Here is a 24974-nt window from a genome sequence, read left to right as displayed (position 1 = left end):
TTAGGGCTATTTTTTATGTTCTTTACCAACTGGGCGGTGCTTAGAGTGTAATAATACAAAGAAGCCTAATGACACGCCCTTGAGGATCCTGTGAGCCACACCCATGAGCAAAAGAGCATAAAAATTAACAATAAAAAGGCCCATATCTCTGGGACTAGATGTACGATTAAAAAAAATTAAAAAATGGAATAAACAGGGAGCAGCTGGAATGAAATAAAGGCAAAGACTCCTCGCTGGGTGATTGCTGAGTGCGTCACAATCTAATCCCAGACTTACAATCACACAGACACAATACATCCGCAGGTGGTACCTTTCTGACAGTTCTTGCCATCAAAGCCCAGGGGGCAGTCACATTCGTAGCTGTCGTGTTTGGGTCTGCAGCTCCCCTCGTTGGCGCAGGGCACGTTGGCGCAGGGATGGAGAGTGTTTACAATGTTCACCCCAGAAGTCAGACCGTGCACGAGGTTCACCATCCGGTCATTGAGTATTAGCTGCGTGCAAAGAAAAGCAGAGAACGGGGGAAACGTTATACAAAGGAAGGAACAGATTCATGAGGACTACAACCAGACATGGAGACATAGCTAGATGTAGCAGAGCTGAGTTTGCCATTTTTATAGATTGTGAGCCCCAATGGGGACAGTGATGATGTGCTGTGGAATTAATGGTGATATATAAGCGAGTAAAATAAATACCACATGATGGCACCAGAGGGAGCTCTGATGTGTAATATGATGTGCTGAACACTAGAGGGAGCTTTGGGTGTAAATAACACATGCAGACATCTAGAGGAGCTCTGAAGTGAAGTACCATGTGCCTTCCAAAAAAAGAAACTCAAGAATGTAATAATGCATACAGACCACTAGAGGGAGTAATATGCGGACTTCAGTGTGCATGTGATGGAAACTGCTTAAAGGGGTGGCCCAGGTTTAGCATGAAAGTCAGCAGTCACATAGCCCTAAGTGCTGCCAGGAACTTCCGGCCACATTCTGACTAGACGTGCACTGCCTCGCTTAATTCACTTACATTGAGCGAGGCTGGACACGTCTAGTTGGAATGTGGCTAGGAGTATGCAAATGAAACATATGCAGTCACATGACTGCCGGTATCGCAGAATCCTGACAGTGCACGATGTGTGGATTCAAAAGTCTGCAGTCACATAAAGTGATTGCAGACCTTTGTGACAAACCTGGTCAACCCCTTTAAGGATGACACCAGGAGAGTTGAAGGATTTGCTAAGTTTCTGAAACTTTTAGACATGGTGACATGTTTCCCTAAGTTTAGGATATTGATGATCAATAGTCCAGACAGGTCACTAATATCAGATAGGTCGGCATCTGACACCCAACACCATCACTGATCGGCTTTTGGCAATTCTTACAGCCGCCAGATGTGCAGAGTATAGAGACAGAACAGCCCAGCGCTATATGCTGTGTAGTGGCCATTCTCAGTACTGCAGCTCAGCTCCTATTGAAGTGAATGTGATCTTACCTGCAGTACCGAGAATGGCCACTACACAGTAAATAAAGCAGTATTTTCTGACTCCATACACTACACATCTGGCAGTTCCGGGACCTGCTGACAGCTGATCATGGAGATGTCAGGTGTCGGACCCCCACTAATCTGATATTTTTGACCTATATAAATATCTTTGTCCTGATTAGCCCTTTACACATGCCCAGCTTTCCTTCACATAGATAATGAGTTACATGATAAACTCCCACTGCGTCTTGCCACCACCAGGGGGAGCTCCTAGTAACCTCTATAATAAACCCATTAGCTGTGAGCTCCCTCTAGTGGTGGCAGATAGAATTTTATAATAATCAGTAGCAAAAGTTCTCACTTTCTGAATACTTCCACTAAACGGTCGTAGGACTCCAGAGTTTTTCTTGACCATATCGTAATCAGGAACACCACCGATATAGATGTCAGGATTACACTTGATTTGTGTGAATCCTCCCTGGAAAGTAAAATGATTGATATTAAAGAATTATTTACTATTATTAGGAAATTCGATACAATTGTATCCAGTGTAGACAATGATCTGCGACTCCACACTGATACATTGTAACAATCCAGCAGAGATCTGTGCAGCTGCTGATGATGTGTTTCGCTCACAGAGCATTGTCTACACTGGATACATTGTAACAATCCAGCAGAGATCTGTGCAGCTGCTCCTGCTGATGTGTTTAGCTCACAGAGCATTGTCTGCACTGGATACATTGTAAAAATCCAGCAGAGATCTGTGCAGCTGCTGCTGATGTGTTTAGCTCACAGAGCATTGTCTACACTGGATACATTGTATCAATCATGCAGAGATCTGTACAGCTGCTGCTGATGTGTTTAGCTCACAGAGCATTGTCTGCACTGGATACATTGTAACAATCCAGCAGAGATCTGTGCAGCTGCTGCTGATGTGTTTAGCTCACAGAGCATTGTCTGCACTGGATACATTGTAACAATCCAGCAGAGATCTGTGCAGCTGCTGATGATGTGTTTCGCTCACAGAGCATTGTCTACACTGGATACATTGTAACAAACCAGCAGAGATCTGTGCAGCTGCTGCTGATGTGTTTAGCTCACAGAGCATTGTCTGCACTGGATACATTGTAAAAATCCAGCAGAGATCTGTGCAGCTGCTGCTGATGTGTTTAGCTCACAGAGCATTGTCTACACTGGATACATTGTATCAATCCAGCAGAGATCTGTGCAGCTGCTGCTGATGTGTTTAGCTCACAGAGCATTGTCTGCACTGGATACATTGTAACAATCCAGCAGAGATCTGTGCAGCTGCTGATGATGTGTTTCGCTCACAGAGCATTGTCTACACTGGATACATTGTAACAAAGCAGCAGAGATCTGTGCAGCTGCTGCTGATGTGTTTAGCTCACAGAGCATTGTCTGCACTGGATACATTGTAAAAATCCAGCAGAGATCTGTGCAGCTGCTGCTGATGTGTTTAGCTCACAGAGCATTGTCTACACTGGATACATTGTATCAATCATGCAGAGATCTGTACAGCTGCTGCTGATGTGTTTAGCTCACAGAGCATTGTCTGCACTGGATACATTGTAACAATCCAGCAGAGATCTGTGCAGCTGCTGATGATGTGTTTCGCTCACAGAGCATTGTCTACACTGGATACATTGTAACAATCCAGCAGAGATCTGTGCAGCTGCTGATGATGTGTTTCGCTCACATAGCATTGTCTGCACTGGATACATTGTAACAATCCAGCAGAGATCTGTGCAGCTGCTGCTGATGTGTTTGGCTCACAGAGAATTGTCTGCACTGGATACATTGTAACAATCCAGCAGAGATCTGTGCAGCTGCTGCTGATGTGTTTAGCTCACAGAGCATTGTCTGCACTGGACACACTGTAACAATCCATCAGAGATATGTGCAGCTGCTGCTGATGTGTTTAGCTCACAGAGCATTGTCTGCACTGGATACATTGTAACAATCCAGCAGAGATCTGTGCAGCTGCTGCTGATGTGTTTAGCTCACAGAGCATTGTCTGCACTGGATACATTGTAACAATCCAGCAGAGATCTGTGCAACTGCTGCTGATGTGTTTAGCTCACAGAGCATTGTCTGCACTGGATACATTGTAACAATCCAGCAGAGATCTGTGCAGCTGCTGCTGATGTGTTTAGCTCACAGAGCATTGTCTACACTGGATACATTGTAACAATCCAGCAGAGATCAGTGCAGCTGCTGCTGATGTGTTTGGCTCACAGAGCATTGTCTGCGCTGGATACATTGTAACAATCCAGCAGAGATCTGTGCAGCTGCTGCTGATGTGTTTCGCTCACAGAGCATTGTCTGCGCTGGATACATTGTAACAATCCAGCAGAGATCTGTGCAGCTGCTGCTGATGTGTTTCGCTCACAGAGCATTGTCTGCGCTGGATACATTGTAACAATCCAGCAGAGATCTGTGCAGCTGCTGATGATGTGTTTCGTGCACAGAGCATTGTCTACACTGGATACATTGTAACAATCCAGCAGAGATCTGTGCAGCTGCTGCTGATGTGTTTAGCTCACAGGGGATTGTCTGCACTGGATACATTGTAACAATCCAGCAGAGATCTGTGCAGCTGCTGCTGATGTGTTTAGCTCACAGGGCATTGTCTGCACTGGATACATTGTAACAATCCAGCAGAGATCTGTGTAGCTGCTGCTGATGTGTTTAGCTCACAGAGCATTGTCTGCACTGGATACATTGTAACAATCCAGCAGAGATCTGTGCGGCTGCTGCTGATGTGTTTAGCTCACAGAGCATTGTCTGCACTGGATACATTGTAACAATCCAGCAGAGATCTGTGCGGCTGCTGCTGATGTGTTTAGCTCACAGAGCATTGTCTGCACTGGATACATTGTAACAATCCAGCAGAGATCTGTGCAGCTGCTGATGATGTGTTTAGCTCACAGAGCATTGTCTGCACTGGATACATTGTAACAATCCAGCAGAGATCAGTGCAGCTGCCGCTGATGTGTTTAGCTCACAGAGCATTGTCTGCACTGGATACATTGTAACAATCCAGCAGAGATCTGTGCAGCTGCCGCTGATGTGTTTGACTCACAGAGCATTGTCTGCACTGGATACATTGTAACAATCCAGCAGAGATCAGTGCAGCTGCTGCTGATGTGTTTCGCTCACAGAGCATTGTCTACACTGGATACATTGTAACAATCCAGCAGAGATCTGTGCAGCTGCTGCTGATGTGTTTCGCGCACAGAGCATTATTTGCGCCGGATACATTGTAACAATCCAGCAGAGATCTGTGCAGCTGCTGATGATGTGTTTAGCACACAGAGCATTGTCTACACTGGATACATTGTAACGATCCAGCAGAGATCTGTGCAGCTGCTGCTGATCTGTTTCGCTCACAGAGCATTGTCTGCACTGGATACATTGTAACAATCCAGCAGAGATCTGTGCAGCTGCTGCTGATGTGTTTCGCTCACAGAGCATTGTCTGCACTGGATACATTGTAACAATCCAGCAGAGATCTCTGCAGCTGCTGCTGATGTGTTTAGCTCACAGAGCATTGTCTGCACTGGATACATTGTAACAATCCAGCAGAGATCTGTGCAGCTGCTGCTGATGTGTTTCGCTCACAGAGCATTGTCTACACTGGATACATTGTATCCACTGACAGCAGGGCCGGCTATGTGCAGATATTTCTAAATTGAAATCTAAAAGTCTATTAGAAAGTTGTTGAACTTTTTGAAGTCACACCTCGGACATCCCCTCCACCTGCTTCTGGTTGTCCACCTGCATGAGGCCATTCTTAGCTGTTCGGGAGACTCGCGCTTCGTGCCACTGGCCAAGGCTTACAGGCTTTTCGCTTCTGAAAACAGAAAATGAGGCACAAGTTCATCTACAGAACATCGGGAGAAAGGTTTTCCATATTTCTTCATTTAATAAAAGCAAAAACTGGTATGTACAGCCGCTCACATTATTTCCCTAAACATGTATGAACCTGATCTGCATACAGCAATACCGGATACAAACCTGCCCTCTAGTGGCAGCACTTGGTAGTTGAAAACTTGTACCATTACTTCTGACTTCCAGTATCTGGATCTTCATTAAAACTACTCTTTATTGTAGAAAAAATTAAAAAGTTACAAGTCCAGTGACGAATATAACTAGCTAAAGGCAGCAGTCTGAAACGCATTTAATAGTTATAGTCGTACTGGACTCGCAACTTTTCTGCAATAAAGACTAGTTTTAATGAAGATCCAGATCCTGGAATTCCCTTTCTTCTAGTTGTTTCCAGCGGCCCCGCAAGTTTCCCTGCACTGATCCCTCATTTATGGGTGAGCCGACCTTTCCTTCTTTTCATTATTACTTCTGAAATGGGTAAAATTTGAAAGTGCGTGTAAAAAATGACTAGAACTGGAATTTTCAATGTTATAGTTTACTGCTGAGTAATAGCGGTGGTCGGTCTCCAAGACAAGTACACAGTGCTTACAAGCTCAATGATATAGAGTTTACAAGCGCTGCTCCGAAGCTGGATCCTGACATTTTCAGTCCCCTGGGCTCCTCTTGGCTCCAGTTTGGGCCAGTGGCTCAGCTATGCTGCTGGTGCAGATTGTCAATCATCGGGAGTGCAAGCAGGGAATGGGGAGGTTGTGCAGACAGAAGATGAAACTACCCCTTTAATTGTGGGAACAGATGAATGATACAGTGGGTACGAAAAGTATTCAGACCCCTTTAAATTTTTCACTCTTTGTTTCATTGCAGCCATTTGGTAAATTCTAAAAAGTTCATTTTTTTCTCATTAAAGTACACTCTGCACCCCATCTTGACTGAAATAAACAGAAATGTAGAAATTGTTGCAAATTTATTAAAAAAGAAAAACTGAAATATCCCATGGTCATCGGTATTCAGACGCTTTGCTCGGACACTCATATTTAAGTCACATGCTGTCCATTTCCTTGTGATCCTCCTTGAGATGGTTCTACTCCTTCATTGGAGTCCAGCTGTGTTTAATTAAACTGATAGAACTTGATTTGGAAAGGCACACACCTGTCTATATAAGATCTCACAGCTCACAGTGCATGTCAGACCAAATGAGAATCATGAGCTCAAAGGAACTGCCCAAGGAGCTCAGAGACAGAATTGTGGCAAGGCACAGATCTGGACAAGGTTACAAAAGAATTTCTGCATTACTCAAGGTTCCTAAGAGCACAGTGGCCTCCATAATCCTTAAATGGAAGAAGTTTGGGACCACCAGAAGTCTTCCTAGACCTGGCCGTTCAGCCAAACTGAGCAATCGTGGGAGAAGAGCTTTGGTGAGAGAGGTAAAGAAGAACCCCAAGATCACTGTGGCCGAGCTCCAGAGATGCAGAAGGGAGAAAGTTCCACAAAGTCAACTATCACTGCAGCCCTCCACCAGTCGGGCTTTTATGGCAGAGTGGACCGACGGAAGCCTCTTCTCAGTGCATGACATATGAAAGCCCGCACAGAGTTTGTTCAAAAACACATGAAGGACTCCCAGACTATGAGAAACAAGATTCTCTGGTCTGATGAGATGAAGATAGAACTTTTTGGTGAAAATTCTAAGCGGTATGTGTGGAGAAAACCAGGCACTGCTCATCACCTGCCCAATACAATCCCAACAGTGAAACATGGTGGCGGCAGCATCATGCTATGGGGGTGTTTTTCAGCTGCAGGGACAGGACGACTGGTTGTAACTGAAGGAAACATGAATGCGGCCAAGTACAAAGATATCCAGGATGAAAACCTCTTCCAGAGTGCTCTGGACCTCAGCCTTGGCCGAAGGTTCACCTTCCAACAAGACAATGACCCTAAGCACACAACTAAAATAACAAAGGAGAGGCTTCAGAACAACTCTGTGACCATTCCTGACTGGCCCAGCCAGAGCCCTGACCTAAACACAATTGAGCATCTCTGGAGAGACCTGAAAATGGCTGTCCACCAACGTTCATCATCCAACCTGAAGGAACTGGAGAGGATCTGCAAGGAAGAATGACAGAGGATCCCCAAATCCAGGGGTGAAAAACTTGTTGCATCATTTCCATGAAGACTCAGGGTTGTACTAGCTCAAAAGGGGCTTCTACTCAGTACTGAGCAAAGGGTCTGAATACTTATGACCATGTGATATTTCAGTTTTTCTTTTTTAATAAATTTGCAAAAATTTCTACATTTCTGTTTTTTTTTTCAGTCAAGATGGGGTGCAGAGTGTACTTTAATGAGAAAAAAATGAACTTTTAAGAATTTACCAAATGGCTGCAATGAAACAAAGAGTGAAAAATTTAAAGGGGTCTGAATACTTTCCGTACCCACTGTAGCTTATAGGAGATGAACTAGAGGCTTCTTAAGGTTGCAAAAAAAAATAAATTCATTTCCAGTTTGAAGGAACAAGAAACACAGAAAATATCCAAAACGACGTTCTGCAGCAAGCAGGAGCCTCCCCCTCTGATCTGTCTGCAGCAGGAGCCTCCCCCCTCTGATCTGTCTGCAGCAGGAGCCTCCCCCCTCTGATCTGTCTGCAGCAGGAGCCTCCCCCTCTGATCTGTCTGCAGCAGGAGCCTCCCCCCTCTGATCTGTCTGCAGCAGGAGCCTCCCCCCTCTGATCTGTCTGCAGCAGGAGCCCCCCCTCTGATCTGTCTGCAGCAGGAGCCTCCCCCCTCTGATCTGTCTGCAGCAGGAGCCTCCCCCTCTGATCTGTCTGCAGCAGGAGCCTCCCCCCTCTGATCTGTCTGCAGCAGGAGCCTCCCCCCTCTGATCTGTCTGCAGCAGGAGCCTCCCCCTCTGATCTGTCTGCAGCAGGAGCCTCCCCCCCTCTGATCTGTCTGCAGCAGGAGCCTCCCCCCTCTGATCTGTCTGCAGCAGGAGCCTCCCCCTCTGATCTGTCTGCAGCAGGAGCCTCCCCCTCTGATCTGTCTGCAGCAGGAGCCTCCCCCCTCTGATCTGTCTGCAGCAGGAGCCTCCCCCCTCTGATCTGTCTGCAGCAGGAGCCTCCCCCCTCTGATCTGTCTGCAGCAGGAGCCTCCCCCTCTGATCTGTCTGCAGCAAGAGCCCCCCCCTCTGATCTGTCTGCAGCAGGAGCCCCCCCCTCTGATCTGTCTGCAGCAGGAGCCTCCCCCCTCTGATCTGTCTGCAGCAGGAGCCTCCCCCCTCTGATCTGTCTGCAGCAGGAGCCTCCCCCCTCTGATCTGTCTGCAGCAGGAGCCTCCCCCCTCTGATCTGTCTGCAGCAGGAGCCTCCCCCCTCTGATCTGTCTGCAGCAGGAGCCTCCCCCTCTGATCTGTCTGCAGCAGGAGCCTCCCCCCTCTGATATGTCTGCAGCAGGAGCCTCCCCCCTCTGATCTGTCTGCAGCAGGAGCCTCCCCCCTCTGATATGTCTGCAGCAGGAGCCTCCCCCCTCTGATCTGTCTGCAGCAGGAGCCTCCCCCCTCTGATATGTCTGCAGCAGGAGCCTCCCCCCTCTGATATGTCTGCAGCAGGAGCCTCCCCCCTCTGATCTGTCTGCAGCAGGAGCCTCCCCCCTCTGATCTGTCTGCAGCAGGAGCCTCCCCCCTCTGATCTGTCTGCAGCAGGAGCCTCCCCCTCTGATCTGTCTGCAGCAGGAGCCTCCCCCCTCTGATATGTCTGCAGCAGGAGCCTCCCCCCTCTGATCTGTCTGCAGCAGGAGCCTCCCCCCTCTGATATGTCTGCAGCAGGAGCCTCCCCCCTCTGATCTGTCTGCAGCAGGAGCCTCCCCCCTCTGATCTGTCTGCAGCAGGAGCCTCCCCCCTCTGATCTGTCTGCAGCAGGAGCCTCCCTCCTCTGATCTGTCTGCAGCAGGAGCCTCTCACCTCTGATGTGTCTGCAGCAGGAGCCTCCCCCCTCTGATCTGTCTGCAGCAGGAGCCTCCCCCTCTGATCTGTCTGCAGCAGGAGCCTCCCCCCTCTGATCTGTGTGAAGCAGGAGCTTCCCCCCTCTGATCTGTCTGCAGCAGGAGCCTCCCCCCTCTGATCTGTCTGCAGCAGGAGCCTCCCACCTCTGATCTGTCTGCAGCAGGAGCCTCCCCCCTCTGATCTGTCTGTAGCAGGAGCCTCCCCCCTCTGATCTGTCTGCAGCAGGAGACTCCCCCTCTGATCTGTCTGCAGCAGGAGCCTCCCCCCTCTGATCTGTCTGCAGCAGGTGCCCCCCCCCTCTGATCTGTCTGCAGCAGGAGCCTCCCCCCTCTGATCTGTCTGCAGCAGGAGCCTCCCCCCTCTGATCTGCCTGCAGCAGGAGCCTCCCCCCTCTGATCTGTCTGCAGCAGGAGCCTCCCCCCTCTGATCTGTCTGCAGCAGGAGCCTCCCCCTCTGATCTGTCTGCAGCAGGAGCCTCCCCCTCTGATCTGTCTGAAGCAGGAGCCTCCCCCCTCTTATCTGTCTGCAGCAGGAGCCTCCCCCCTCTGATCTGTCTGCAGCAGGAGCCTCCCCCTCTGATCTGTCTGCAGCAGGAGCCTCCCCCCTCTGATCTGTCTGCAGCAGGAGCCTCTCCCCTCTGATCTGTCTGCAGCAGGAGCCTCCCCCTCTGATCTGTCTGCGGCAGGAGCCTCCCCCCTCTGATCTGTCTGCAGCAGGAGCCCCCCCCTCTGATCTGTCTGCAGCAGGAGCCTCCCCCCTCTGATCTGTCCGCAGCAGGAGCCTTCCCCCCTCTGATCTGTCTGCAGCAGGATCCCCCCCCCCCTTTGATCTGTCTGCAGCAGGAGCCTCCCCCTCTGATCTGTCTGCAGCAGGACCCTCCCCCCTCTGATCTGTCTGCAGCAGGAGCCTCCCTTCTCTAATCTGTCTGCAGCAGGAGCCTCTCCCCTCTGATCTGTCTGCAGCAGGAGCCTCCCCCTCTGATCTGTCTGCAGCAGGAGCCTCCCCCTCTGATCTGTCTGCAGCAGGAGCCTCCCCCCTCTGATCTGTCTGCAGCAGGAGCCTCCCCCCTCTGATCTGTCTGCAGCAGGAGCCTCCCCCTCTGATCTGTCTGCAGCAGGAGCCTCCCCCTCTGATCTGTCTGAAGCAGGAGCCTCCCCCCTCTTATCTGTCTGCAGCAGGAGCCTCCCCCCTCTGATCTGTCTGCAGCAGGAGCCTCCCCCTCTGATCTGTCTGCAGCAGGAGCCTCCCCCCTCTGATCTGTCTGCAGCAGGAGCCTCCCCCCTCTGATCTGTCTGCAGCAGGAGCCTCCCCCTCTGATCTGTCTGCGGCAGGAGCCTCCCCCCTCTGATCTGTCTGCAGCAGGAGCCCCCCCCCTCTGATCTGTCTGCAGCAGGAGCCTCCCCCCTCTGATCTGTCCGCAGCAGGAGCCTTCCCCCCTCTGATCTGTCTGCAGCAGGATCCCCCCCCCCCCTTTGATCTGTCTGCAGCAGGAGCCTCCCCCTCTGATCTGTCTGCAGCAGGACCCTCCCCCCTCTGATCTGTCTGCAGCAGGAGCCTCCCTTCTCTAATCTGTCTGCAGCAGGAGCCTCTCCCCTCTGATCTGTCTGCAGCAGGAGCCTCCCCCTCTGATCTGTCTGCAGCAGGAGCCTCCCCCTCTGATCTGTCTGCAGCAGGAGCCTCCCCCCTCTGATCTGTCTGCAGCAGGAGCCTCCCCCCTCTGATCTGTCTGCAGCAGGAGCCCCCCCCCCTCTGATCTGTCTGCAGCAGGAGCCTCCCCCCTCTGATCTGTCTGCAGCAGGAGCCTCCCCCCTCTGATCTGTCTGCAGCAGGAGCCTCCCCCCTCTGATCTGTCTGCAGCAGGAGCCCCCCCTCTGATCTGTCTGCAGCAGGAGCCTCCCCCTCTGATCTGTCTGCAGCAGGAGCCTCCCCCCTCTGATCTGTCTGCAGCAGGAGCCTCCCCCTCTGATCTGTCTGCAGCAGGAGCCTCCCCCCTCTGATCTGTCTGCAGCAGGAGCCTCCCCCCTCTGATCTGTCTGCAGCAGGAGCCCCCCCCCTCTGATCTGTCTGCAGCAGGAGCCTCCCCCTCTGATCTGTCTGCAGCAGGAGCCTCCCCCTCTGATCTGTCTGCAGCAGGAGCCTCCCCCTCTGATCTGTCTGCAGCAGGAGTCTCCCCCTCTGATCTGTCTGCAGCAGGAGCCTCCCCCCTCTGATCTGTCTGCAGCAGGAGCCTCCCCCCTCTGATCTGTCTGCAGCAGGAGCCTCCCCCCTCTGATCTGTCTGCAGCAGGAGCCTCCCCCTCTGATCTGTCTGCAGCAGGAGCCCCCCCTCTGATCTGTCTGCAGCAGGAGCCTCCCCCCTCTGATCTGTCTGCAGCAGGAGCCTCCCCCCTCTGATCTGTCTGCAGCAGGAGCCTCCCCCTCTGATCTGTCTGCAGCAGGAGCCTCCCCCTCTGATCTGTCTGCAGCAGGAGCCTCCCCCTCTGATCTGTCTGCAGCAGGAGCCTCCTCCCCTTAATCTGTCTGCAGCAGGAGCCTCCCCCCTCTGATCTGTCTGCAGCAGGAGCCTCCCCCCTCAGCTCTGTCTGCAGCAGGAGCCTCCCCCTCTGATCTGTCTGCAGCAGGAGCCTCCCCCCTCTGATCTGTCTGCAGCAGGAGCCTCCCCCTCTGATCTGTCTGCAGCAGAAGCCTCCCCCTCTGATCTGTCTGCAGCAGGAGCCTCCCCCTCTGATCTGTCTGCAGCAGGAGCCTCCCTCCTCTGATCTGTCTGCAGCAGGAGCCTCCCCCCTCTGATCTGTCTGCAGCAGGAGCCTCCCCCTCTGATCTGTCTGCAGCAGGAGCCTCCCCCCTCTGATCTGTCTGCAGCAGGATCCTCCCCCTCTGATCTGTCTGCAGCAGGAGCCTCCCCCCTCTGATCTGTCTGCAGCAGGAGCCTCCCCCACTGATCTGTCTGCAGCAGGAGCCTCCCCCCTCTGATCTGTCTGCAGCAGGAGCCTCCACCCTCTGATCTGTCTGCAGCAGGAGCCTCCCCCTCTGATCTGTCTGCAGCAGGAGCCTCCCCCCTCTGATCTGTCTGCAGCAGGAGCCTCCCCCCTCTGATCTGTCTGCAGCAGGAGCCTCCCCCCTCTGATATGTCTGCAGCAGGAGCCTCCCCCTCTGATCTGTCTACAGCAGGAGCCTCCCCCCTCTGATCTGTCTGCAGCAGGAGCCTCCCCCCTCTGATCTGTCTGCAGCAGGAGCCTCCCCCTCTGATCTGTCTGCAGCAGGAGCCTCCCCCCTCTAATCTGTCTGCAGCAGGAGCCTCCCCCCTCTGATCTGTCTGCAGCAGGAGCCTCCCTTCTCTAATCTGTCTGCAGCAGGAGCCTCTCCCCTCTGATCTGTCTGCAGCAGGAGCCTCCCCCTCTGATCTGTCTGCAGCAGGAGCCTCCCCCTCTGATCTGTCTGCAGCAGGAGCCTCCCCCCTCTGATCTGTCTGCAGCAGGAGCCTCCCCCCTCTGATCTGTCTGCAGCAGGAGCCCCCCCCCCTCTGATCTGTCTGCAGCAGGAGCCTCCCCCCTCTGATCTGTCTGCAGCAGGAGCCTCCCCCCTCTGATCTGTCTGCAGCAGGAGCCTCCCCCCTCTGATCTGTCTGCAGCAGGAGCCCCCCCTCTGATCTGTCTGCAGCAGGAGCCTCCCCCTCTGATCTGTCTGCAGCAGGAGCCTCCCCCCTCTGATCTGTCTGCAGCAGGAGCCTCCCCCTCTGATCTGTCTGCAGCAGGAGCCTCCCCCCTCTGATCTGTCTGCAGCAGGAGCCTACCCCTCTGATCTGTCTGCAGCAGGAGCCCCCCCCCCTCTGATCTGTCTGCAGCAGGAGCCTCCCCCTCTGATCTGTCTGCAGCAGGAGCCTCCCCCTCTGATCTGTCTGCAGCAGGAGCCTCCCCCTCTGATCTGTCTGCAGCAGGAGTCTCCCCCTCTGATCTGTCTGCAGCAGGAGCCTCCCCCCTCTGATCTGTCTGCAGCAGGAGCCTCCCCCCTCTGATCTGTCTGCAGCAGGAGCCTCCCCCCTCTGATCTGTCTGCAGCAGGAGCCTCCCCCTCTGATCTGTCTGCAGCAGGAGCCCCCCCTCTGATCTGTCTGCAGCAGGAGCCTCCCCCCTCTGATCTGTCTGCAGCAGGAGCCTCCCCCCTCTGATCTGTCTGCAGCAGGAGCCTCCCCCTCTGATCTGTCTGCAGCAGGAGCCTCCCCCTCTGATCTGTCTGCAGCAGGAGCCTCCCCCTCTGATCTGTCTGCAGCAGGAGCCTCCTCCCCTTAATCTGTCTGCAGCAGGAGCCTCCCCCCTCTGATCTGTCTGCAGCAGGAGCCTCCCCCCTCAGCTCTGTCTGCAGCAGGAGCCTCCCCCTCTGATCTGTCTGCAGCAGGAGCCTCCCCCCTCTGATCTGTCTGCAGCAGGAGCCTCCCCCTCTGATCTGTCTGCAGCAGAAGCCTCCCCCTCTGATCTGTCTGCAGCAGGAGCCTCCCCCTCTGATCTGTCTGCAGCAGGAGCCTCCCTCCTCTGATCTGTCTGCAGCAGGAGCCTCCCCCCTCTGATCTGTCTGCAGCAGGAGCCTCCCCCTCTGATCTGTCTGCAGCAGGAGCCTCCCCCCTCTGATCTGTCTGCAGCAGGATCCTCCCCCTCTGATCTGTCTGCAGCAGGAGCCTCCCCCCTCTGATCTGTCTGCAGCAGGAGCCTCCCCCACTGATCTGTCTGCAGCAGGAGCCTCCCCCCTCTGATCTGTCTGCAGCAGGAGCCTCCACCCTCTGATCTGTCTGCAGCAGGAGCCTCCCCCTCTGATCTGTCTGCAGCAGGAGCCTCCCCCCTCTGATCTGTCTGCAGCAGGAGCCTCCCCCCTCTGATCTGTCTGCAGCAGGAGCCTCCCCCCTCTGATATGTCTGCAGCAGGAGCCTCCCCCTCTGATCTGTCTACAGCAGGAGCCTCCCCCCTCTGATCTGTCTGCAGCAGGAGCCTCCCCCCTCTGATCTGTCTGCAGCAGGAGCCTCCCCCTCTGATCTGTCTGCAGCAGGAGCCTCCCCCCTCTAATCTGTCTGCAGCAGGAGCCTCCCCCCTCTGATCTGTCTGCAGCAGGAGCCTCCCCCTCTGATCTGTCTGCAGCAGGAGCCTCCCCCTCTGATCTGTCTGCAGCAGGAGCCTCCCCCTCTGATCTGTCTGCAGCAGGAGCCTCCCCCTCTGATCTGTCTGCAGCAGGAGCCTCCCCCTCTGATCTGTCTGCAGCAGGAGCCTCCCCCCTCTGATCTGTCTGCAGCAGGAGCCTCCCCCCTCTGATCTGTCTGCAGCAGGAGCCTCCCCCCTCTGATCTGTCTGCAGCAGGAGCCTCCCCCCTCTGATCTGTCTGCAGCAGGAGCCTCCCCCCTCTGAACTGTCTGCAGCAGGAGCCTCCCCCTCTGATCTGTCTGCAGCAGGAGCCTCCCCCCACTGATCTGTCTGCAGCAGGAGCCTCCCCCCTCTGATCTGTCTGCAGCAGGAGCCTCCCCCCTCTGATCTGTCTGCAGCAGGAGCCTCCCCCCTCTGATCTGTCTGCAGCAGGAGCCTCCCCCTCTGATCTGTCTGCTGTAGAACAAGTCATACCCCCTCCATCATCGATCGCAGTCTGTGTTCCAAGGATTGTGGGAGACGTTGGATACAAAAACAGAAAAAGGCAAAAAGTTAGCGCCCCACACACTCACCGTATCATGGCCGTTCCTGAGCCGCAGTCAAACCTGAAGACCACGTAGCCTCCCACCATGGTGATGGATATAAAATCTTTGCTGTCCTTGTCGTAGCTGTAGAGGATGGTGCCGTCATCTGCATCTGCCCGGAACGTCATGTCGAACTCCATGAAGGAGAGGTAATGGTGCGGCTCAAAAGGCCATCGAGTCACGGCATAGGAGCGGGCAGACTCATTGAACTGGGGGATAGCCAGGACGAAGGCTGCAAGGAGAGAGAGAACGGACTAGGGAAAAGTCAAGAAAAAAATGGCTGCAGTTCCCCGGCAACAGCACCACATCTGTCCACAGGACGCATCTGGTACTGCAGCTTATCTCTACTAAAGTAAATGAGGCTGAGCTGTAATACCACACACAACAGAAGTGGTGCTGTTACTGGAGGAAAGCAGCAGGGTCTTTCTAATGTTAAAAAGGAGATTTTCAGATTCACTCAAATAAAGTGAAATCTTTGTAGATCTCTGCTTGCTGACAGTGAATGAGAACATTATTGTTGCATTGTATATGATTGATCCTGCTCTCAGCTGATACAATTGTATCCAGTGTAGAAAATGCTCTGTGAGCGAAGCATCCTGGACTCCAGATTGATACATTGTAGCAATCCAGCAGATATATGTGAAGCTGCTAATGGTAGACAATGTTCTGTGAGCTAAACACATCAGCAGCAGCTGCACAGATCTCTGCTGGATTGTTACAATGTATCCAGTGCAGACAATGCTCTGTGAGCTAAACACATCAGCAGCAGCTGCACAGATCTCTGCTGGATCGTTACAATGTATCCAGTGTAGACAATGCTCTGTGAGCGAAACACATCAGCAGCAGCCGCACAGATCTCTGCTGGATTGTTACAATGTATCCAGTGTAGACAATGCTCTGTGAGCTAAACACATCAGCAGCCGCTGCACAGATCTCTGCTGGATTGTTACAATGTATCCAGTGCAGACAATGCTCTGTGAGCTAAACACATCAGCAGCAGCTGCACAGATCTCTGCTGGATTGTTACAATGTATCCAGTGTAGACAATGCTCTGTGAGCTAAACACATCAGCAGCAGCTGCACAGATCTCTGCTGGATTGTTACAATGTATCCAGTGTAGACAATGCTCTGTGAGCCAAACACATCAGCAGCAGCTGCACAGATCTCTGCTGGATTGTTACAATGTATCCAGTGTAGACAATGCTCTGTGAGCTAAACACATCAGCAGCAGCTGCACAGATCTCTGCTGGATGTTACAATGTATCCAGTCCAGACAATGCTCTGTGAGCTAAACACATCAGCAGCAGCTGCACAGATCTCTGCTGGATTGTTACAATGTATCCAGTGTAGACAATGCTCTGTGAGCTAAACACATCAGCAGCAGCTGCACAGATCTCTGCTGGATTGTTACAATGTATCCAGTGCAGACAATGCTCTGTGAGCCAAACACATCAGCAGCAGCCGCACAGATCTCTGCTGGATTGTTACAATGTATCCAGTGCAGACAATGCTCTGTGAGCCAAACACATCAGCAGCGGCTGCACAGATCCCTGCTGGATTGTTACAATGTATCCAGTGTAGACAATGCTCTGTGAGCTAAACACATCAGCAGCAGCTGCACAGATCTCTGCTGGATTGTTACAATGTATCCAGTGCAGACAATGCTCTGTGAGCTAAACACATCAGCAGCAGCTGCACAGATCTCTGCTGGTTTGTTACAATCGGTGGCGTACCGCCAATGGCGGCAGACCACGCTACTGCTATGGGGCCTGTGACCGTGGGGGGCCCGTGAGCCGAGGGGCCCCAAGCAGTGGGGGGACCCAAGCAGCGTGAGGACGAGTTGTACAGGTGAGTAATGGTGGATAGTGGTGGGGGGAGGGAGGTTGCGGCGGAAAGGAGCACATCACGTGTGCCCGCTGCTAAAGGGACATGAATATTCCCTCTTCTCCACTCCCATGGGCATGGAGAAGAGGGAATATTCATTCTCTTTAGTAGCAGGCACGGAGGAGCGCTGAGTCGCAGCTCCTGCTGACAGTGCCTGTTACTAAAGAGAATGCATATTCACGCTTCTCCACGCCCATAGGCCTGGCGTGGAGAGGAGTGAATATGCCGGCAGCAGCAGCTCACCTCGGGATTTGAGAATGCGCGTTGCTCAGATGCCGACATGAGCTGCAGCAGACAGGACTCAGCGCTGGAGGAGAGGTGAGGAAGGAAGGTGAGTATTAGTGTTTATTTCTTTTGTGTGTGCAGTGATTGGGGGATAAGGGGGCCATATATATCAGGATTGGGGGTTTGGGGGGGCCACACATACCAGGATTGAGGGATTGAGGGGACCACAGACACCAGGATAGGGGGATTGAGGAGGCCACACATACCAGGATTGAGGGATTGAGGAGGCCACACATACCAGGATTGAGGGATTGAGGAGGCCACACATACCAGGATTGAGGGATTGAGGAGGCCACACATACCAGGATTGAGGGATTGAGGGGACCACATATACCAGGATTGAGGGATTGAGGAGGCCACACATACCAGGATTGAGGGATTGAGGAGGCCACACATACCAGGATTGGGGGATTGAGGAGGCCACACATACCAGGATTTGGGGATTGAGGAGGCCACACATACCAGGATTGGGGGATTCAGGAGGCCACACATACCAGAATTGGGGGATTGAGGAGATCACACATACCAGGATTGGGGGATTGAGGAGGCCACACATACCAGGATTGAGGGATTGAGGGGGCCACACATACCAGGATTGAGGGATTGAGGAGGCCACACATACCAGGATTGAGGTATTGAGGAGGCCACACATACCAGGATTGAGGGATTGAGGGGACCACATATACCAGGATTGGGGGATTAAGGAGACCACACATACCAGGATTGAGGGATTGAGGAGGCCACACATACCAGGATTGAGGAGGCCACACATACCAGGATTGAGATATTGAGGAGGCCACACATACCAGGATTGAGGGATTGAGGAGGCCACACATACCAGGATTGAGGGATTGAGGAGGCCACACATACCAGGATTGAGGGATTGAGGAGGCCACACATACCAGGATTGAGATATTGAGGAGGCCACACATACCAGGATTGAGGGATTGAGGAGGCCACACATACCAGGATTGAGGGATTGAGGAGGCCACACATACCAGGATTGAGGGATTGAGGAGGCCACACATACCAGGATTGAGATATTGAGGAGGCCACACATACCAGGATTGAGGGATTGAGGGGACCACATATACCAGGATTGGGGGATTAAGCAGGCCACACATACCAGGATTGAGGGATTGAGGAGGCCACACATACCAGGATTGAGGGATTGAGGGGACCACATATACCAGGATTGGGGGATTGAGGAGGCCACACATACCAGGATTGAGGAGGCCACACATACCAGGATTGGGGGATTGAGGAGGCCACAAATACCAGGATTGGGGGATTGAGGAGGCCACACATACCAGGACTGGGGGATTGAGGAGGCCACACATACCAGGATTGGGGAATTGAGGAGACCACACATACCAGGATTGGGGGATTGAGGAGACCACGCATACCAGGATTGGGGGATTGAGTAGACCACACATACCAGGATTGAGGGATTGAGGAGGCCACACATACCAGGATTGAGGGATTGAGGAGGCCACACATACCAGGATTGGGGGATTGAGGAGGCCACACATACCAGGATTGGGGGATTGAGGAGGCCACACATACCAGGATTGGGGGATGATGGGTGCCAAATGTACCAGGATTGGGGGATGAGGGGTGCCATACCTACCAGGATTGGGAAATTTACTATTAGCTGCTGCATTTCCCACCCTAGGCTTACACTCGAGTCAATACGTTTTTCCAGTTTTTTTGTAGTAAAATTAGGGGCCTCGGCTTATACTCGGGTCGCCTCTTGAGAAAGCCAGGTCACACTACCAGCGAAACGCGCGTCGAGGCTCTTTCAACCCTGTGTCCTGTCCCCGTGTCATCTTTTGCAGGTCTGGGGCCCCTCTTTACTTGGGTGAGTCTGGTGCAATATGACTTTTTGGATTATTGGGATTATAGAATCCACATGGGAGTGATTTCCAACCATATTTATTACATGTCCTTCTCCCTGTTTTATTATTAGCACATAGCTCTGACCCGTGGGGTGAACCCTTTGTTTATATGCAATATGAGGGACGATATGTCTGCTTGTCCAAGTTATATGTTAACACTACTAAAGTGATGTACTGTCTTTTAATGAACTATTTATGCAATAAAGTTTTTCCATGCCATTCTACTCAGTTGTTCTCCTAATTCCCATGTATAGTTTTGAGTAGGCTATGTGGAAAAGGGGTCTGATTTTGTGTGGAGACCCCCTATCCACATGATTATTATGTGGGTCGCAATCTGTTTATTTATTTAAAATATACGGTATTTTAAAAATCAGTGAGTACGTGGTGCCCATAATACTGCAGGACTGGGGGGTGCATTATACTATATGGGGGCTGCATTTTACCCTATGGGGTGTGTAATATACCTTATGGAGGACTGTGGGGAGTGCATTATATTCTATGGAGGACCATGGGAAGTTCTTTATACTATATGGAGGATTATGGGGGGCGCATTATACTATATGGAGGATTATGGGGGCGCATTATACTATATGGAGGATTATCAGTGGTGTATTATACTATATGGAAGGCTATGTGGGGCCATTATAATATTTTGAGGGCTATACTGTTTGGAGGGCTAGTGCCGGCCATTATACTGTATGCAAGCCCATTATAGTGTATGGAGAGCTTTGGGGGTCACAGTTGGGGGATCATACTGTGTTGGGGTCACCATACTTTGCCTTGGGAGTTGAAGTGGGGTACTGTAGGGTCATTTTACTGTGAATGTGGAGGCTAATGTGGAGGAATGCACCATGGGGGTATCGTACTGTGTTTGGGGGGCACTTTTGTTGGAATCACACTTTATGGGGAAATCAAAGAAGGATCTAGGACGTCAGCAGGAGGAAAATTACTAAGTAAAGGCTGGAAAGTTGTGGGATCTGCTCTTCTGTGACACAGACAAATATGTATTTATTTATTTGGGGGGGCCCAATTAGAGCTTCTGCTATGGGGCCCCATGATTTCTATGTACGCCCCTGGTTACAATGTATCAGTCTGGAGTCGGGCTGTTGAGCTCACAGAGCATTGTCTAGAATGAGATATCTAGTGGTAAAAGACAGAGGTTAGCTACAAATAAGGGACTGCTGGGCGCTGGCAGGGACTTGCTGGCAGAGATCCTTCAAGGCAATAACAGCAGAATGTAGAATGAAAAGCCCCTGGATACCCCTTTAAAAAAGGAAGGAACCTCAATCAATACCCGAAGCAGAGGACAACCTGGGCACAACTGTACATTACAAAACCAAACAAGAAGACAACCAGGTGACTCTTCAGATTTTGTGTTATACTATGCCTGATGAAGAGACCTGCGTAGTCTCGAAAGCGTGCAATTTGTTACCATCTTTTCAGTTAGCCATTAAAAGGTATCAACCACTGAGGACTCTCAAATCTAAATATTTTTCTATCTACTGGCTAACACGGTACAAGAATATATATTTTCACTTACTATGTAACCATTATACCGTATGTTCTCAGTATGTCCCAATATTTTGGCACAGAGTGAACCCAACCAAACACACCCTTTAAATCACAATATCCAATGTTCTTCTATTAAAAATGTCCTTTGCCCTTGAACCAATTAATAACACCCAGCGAAATTACTTTTTTCTATTTTGATATGTTGGAGGATTTTTCCTCCTTCTCGGGGAGAGCTAATTTGCATACTTCTTTCCCACGGTGCATTGCCTCTATACATAAGATAGATCTCCTCAGTGAGAATCAGTGCCACCCAGATAAGTGGGTTCTCACCAGACCATGCACCAGTAATGGGGCTCTTCAAGAAAGGGGGCTCCGACTTGTTTGGTTCCATTCTCTTTGCTACTTTGTGGCTACAACATGCGTCAGACGTCCCTCTCTCACATTTGGGGAAATCAATGAAGGGTTAATTAGTCACAAAGAGCATGGAGGCTGAAACAAGCACCGTACACTGCCGTCCTGGCTAGGTGATCTTCAGGACAGGCAACAAGACATCAGGGGTTATACTTTAACTGTTTTAAAAAAAAGTTTCTAAACTTTTGCTCTTCCGTGTATGTCGGTCTCACCTTCCTCGCAGTGACGCCCCTGAAATCCAACAGGACACAGACACATGTAGGAATCCGCCGACCTGGAGGTGCAGGTGCCACCATTGACACAAGGAGCCTCGTCACAGACCCCGATGCTGCAGTCACCTGTGTACGGGGGGCGAACGGGTTATAGAGGAGCAGATGACCAATGAGGACGGCTATGTTACAGGTCACTCACCCACGTCCGCTCCGCTCAACGCCTTCCCCAGCGGCCACTGCCTCATGTCCACGTTCCGGCCGTTCACAGACAGAGACTGGACGCAGCCCCTGAACCCCCGGTTGGTCCCGGATGATTTTACCAGCCAGTAAATGTTGGGTGCACCGCCAACATAGAAGGGGGTCCGGAAGGTGATCTTACTGTACTGACCCTGGTGGAGGGAACACAAACCCAAATCTTTATATAACACTGTAAAATTAGATTAAGTTACTAAGTTTATGTGATCTCTTGTAAGAGGCACTATAGATCTTACCGGGGATCTCCCAGACACCGCAGCTCCGTTATCAAGCTTGATCCATCCATTAAGACCTTCTCTGTACAGAGTCACAATGTGCCAAGTACCAGGTTTAATTTTACTGTCACTGGTGATGACTGCAGTCCCAGTACCGCAATTATACCTGGAAAAGAAAAGGTTAATTTTACAAAAAATTACTCTACAGCCACCATTAGGGGGAGCTCCCTGTATACAGAGATACATGATAAGATTCTGTCTGCCGCCACCACTAGGGGGAGCTCCCTGTATAAAGAGATACATGATAAGATTCTGTCTGCAGCCACCACTAGGGGGAGCTCCCTGTATACAGAGATACATGATAAGATCCTGTCTGCAGCCACCACTAGGGGGAGCTCCCTGTATACAGAGATATATGATAAGATTCTGTTTGCACTCACCACTAGGAGGAGCTCCCTGTATACAGAGATATATGATAAGATTCTGTCTGCAGCCACCACTAGGGGGAGCGCCCTGTATACAGAGATACGTGATAAGATTCTGTCTGCAGCCACCACTAGGGGGAGCTCCCTCTATACAGAGATACATGATAAGATTCTGTATGCAGCCACCACTAGGGGGAGCCCCCTGTATACAGAGATACATGATAAGATTCTGTCTGCAACCACCACTAGGGGGAGCTCCCTGTATACAGAGATACATGATAAGATTCTCTCTGCAGCCACCACTAGGGGGAGCTCCCTGTATACAGAGATACATGATAAGATTCTCTCTGCAGCCACCACTAGGGGGAGCTCCCTGTATACAGAGATACATGATAAGATTATGTCTGCAGTCACCACTAGGGGGAGCTCCCTATATACAGAGATACATGATAAGATTCTGTCTGCAGCCACCACTAGGGGGAGCTCCCTGTATACAGAGATACATGATAACATTCTGTTTGCAGCCACCACTAGGGGGAGCTCCCTGTATACAGAGATACATGATAACATTCTGTTTGCAGCCACCACTAGGGGGAGCTCCCTGTATACAGAGATACATGATAAGATTCTCTCTGCAGCCACCACTAGGGGGAGCTCCCTGTATACAGAGATACATGATAAGATTCTGTCTGCCGCCACCACTAGGGGGAGCTCCCTGTATAAAGAGATACATGATAAGATTCTGTCTGCAGCCACCACTAGGGGGAGCTCCCTGTATACAGAGATACATGATAAGATCCTGTCTGCAGCCACCACTAAGGGGAGCTACCTATATACAGAGATACATGATAAGAATCGGTCTGCAGTCACCACTAGGTGGAGCTCCCTGTATACAGAGATACATGATAAGATCCTGTCTGTAGCCACCACTAGGGGGAACTCCCTGTATACAGAGATACATGATAAGATTCTGTTTGCACTCACCACTAGGGGGAGCTCCCTGTATACAGAGATACATGATAAGATTCTGTCTGCAGCCACCACTAGGGGGAGCTCCATGTATACAGAGATACATGATAAGATTCTGTCTGCAGCCACCACTAGGGGGAGCCCCCTGTATACAGAGATACATGATAAGATTCTGTCTGCAGCCACCACCAGGGGGAGCTCCCTGTATACAGAGATACATGATAAGATTCTCTCTGTAGCCACCACTAGGGGGAGCTCCCTGTATACAGAGATACATGATAAGATTCTGTTTGCAGCCACCACTAGGGGGAGCTCCCTGTATACAGAGATACATGATAAGATTCTGTCTGCAGCCACCACTAGGGGGAGCTCCCTGTATACAGAGATACATGATAACATTCTGTTTGCAGCCACCACTAGGGGGAGCTCCCTGTATACAGAGATACATGATAACATTCTGTTTGCAGCCACCACTAGGGGGAGCTCCCTGTATACAGAGATACATGATAAGATTCTGTCTGCAGCCACCACTAGGGGGAGCTCCCTGTATACAGAGATACATGATAAGATTCTGTCTGCAGCCACCACTAGGGGGAGCTCCCTGAATACAGAGAGACATGATAAGATTCTGTCTGCAGCCACCACTAGGGGGAGCTCCCTGTATACAGAGATACATGATCAGATCCTGTCTGCAGCCACCACTAGGGGGAGCTCCCTGTATACAGAGATACATGATAAGATCCTGTCTGCAGCCACCACTAGGGGGAGCTCCCTGTATACAGAGATGCATGATATGATTCTGTCTGCAGCCACCACTAGGGGAAGCTCCCTGTATACAGAGATACATGATAAGATTTTGTCTGCAGCCACCACTAGGGGGAGCTCCCTGTATACAGAGATACATGATAAGATCCTGTCTGCCGTCACCACTAGGGGGAGCTCCCTGTTTACAGAGATACATGATAAGATTCTGTCTGCAGCCACCACTAGGGGGAGCTCCCTGTATACAGAGATACATGATAAGATTCTGTCTGCAGCCACCACTAGGGGGAGCTCCCTGTATACAGAGATACATGATAAGATTCTGTCTGCAGCCACCACTAGGGGGAGCTCCCTGTATACAGAGATACATGATAACATTCTGTTTGCAGCCACCACTAGGGGGAGCTCCCTGTATACAGAGATACATGATAACATTCTGTTTGCAGCCACCACTAGGGGGAGCTCCCTGTATACAGAGATACATGATAAGATTCTGTCTGCAGCCACCACTAGGGGGAGCTCCCTGTATACAGAGATACATGATAAGATTCTGTCTGCAGTCACTACTAGGGGAAGCTCCCTGAATACAGAGATACATGATAAGATTCTGACTGCAGCCACCACTAGGGAGAGCTCCCTGAATACAGAGATACATGATAAGATTCTGTCTGCAGCCACCACTAGGGGGAGCTCCCTGTATACAGAGATACATGATCAGATCCTGTCTGCAGCCACCACTAGGGGGAGCTCCCTGTATACAGAGATACATGATAAGATCCTGTCTGCAGCCACCACTAGGGGGAGCTCCCTGTATACAGAGATGCATGATATGATTCTGTCTGCAGCCACCACTAGGGGGAGCTCCCTGTATACAGAGATACATGATAAGATTTTGTCTGCAGCCACCACTAGGGGGAGCTCCCTGTATACAGAGATACATGATAAGATCCTGTCTGCCGTCACCACTAGGGGGAGCTCCCTGTATACAGAGATACATGATAAGATCCTGTCTGCAGCCACCACTAGGGGGAGCTCCCTGTATACAGAGATACATGATAAGATCCTGT

General features: G+C 51.4%; 1 protein-coding gene across 2 annotated transcripts in view; it reads right to left on the bottom strand.

Moving 5' to 3' along the window:
• Positions 1–24974, bottom strand: part of EGFLAM (EGF like, fibronectin type III and laminin G domains) — a 121269-nt gene that overhangs the window by 13016 nt on the left and 83279 nt on the right. For both annotated transcript variants that reach the window (XM_073681839.1, XM_073681848.1), the window contains exons 12-18: positions 21773–21917; positions 21481–21670; positions 21282–21407; positions 15068–15311; positions 5242–5353; positions 1841–1957; positions 311–491 (exon numbers count right to left, since the gene is read on the bottom strand). In XM_073681839.1, coding sequence (XP_073537940.1) covers positions 311–491; positions 1841–1957; positions 5242–5353; positions 15068–15311; positions 21282–21407; positions 21481–21670; positions 21773–21917 — 1115 coding nt within the window. The remainder of the gene's footprint in view (positions 1–310; positions 492–1840; positions 1958–5241; positions 5354–15067; positions 15312–21281; positions 21408–21480; positions 21671–21772; positions 21918–24974) is intronic.

The sequence above is a fragment of the Phyllobates terribilis genome, unplaced genomic scaffold (assembly GCF_046119375.1).
Source record: "Phyllobates terribilis strain yellow unplaced genomic scaffold, ASM4611937v1 Scaffold_1__5_contigs__length_1240528914, whole genome shotgun sequence".
NCBI lineage: Eukaryota > Metazoa > Chordata > Amphibia > Anura > Dendrobatidae > Phyllobates > Phyllobates terribilis.
This window is presented reverse-complemented; position numbering and strand designations above follow the sequence as displayed.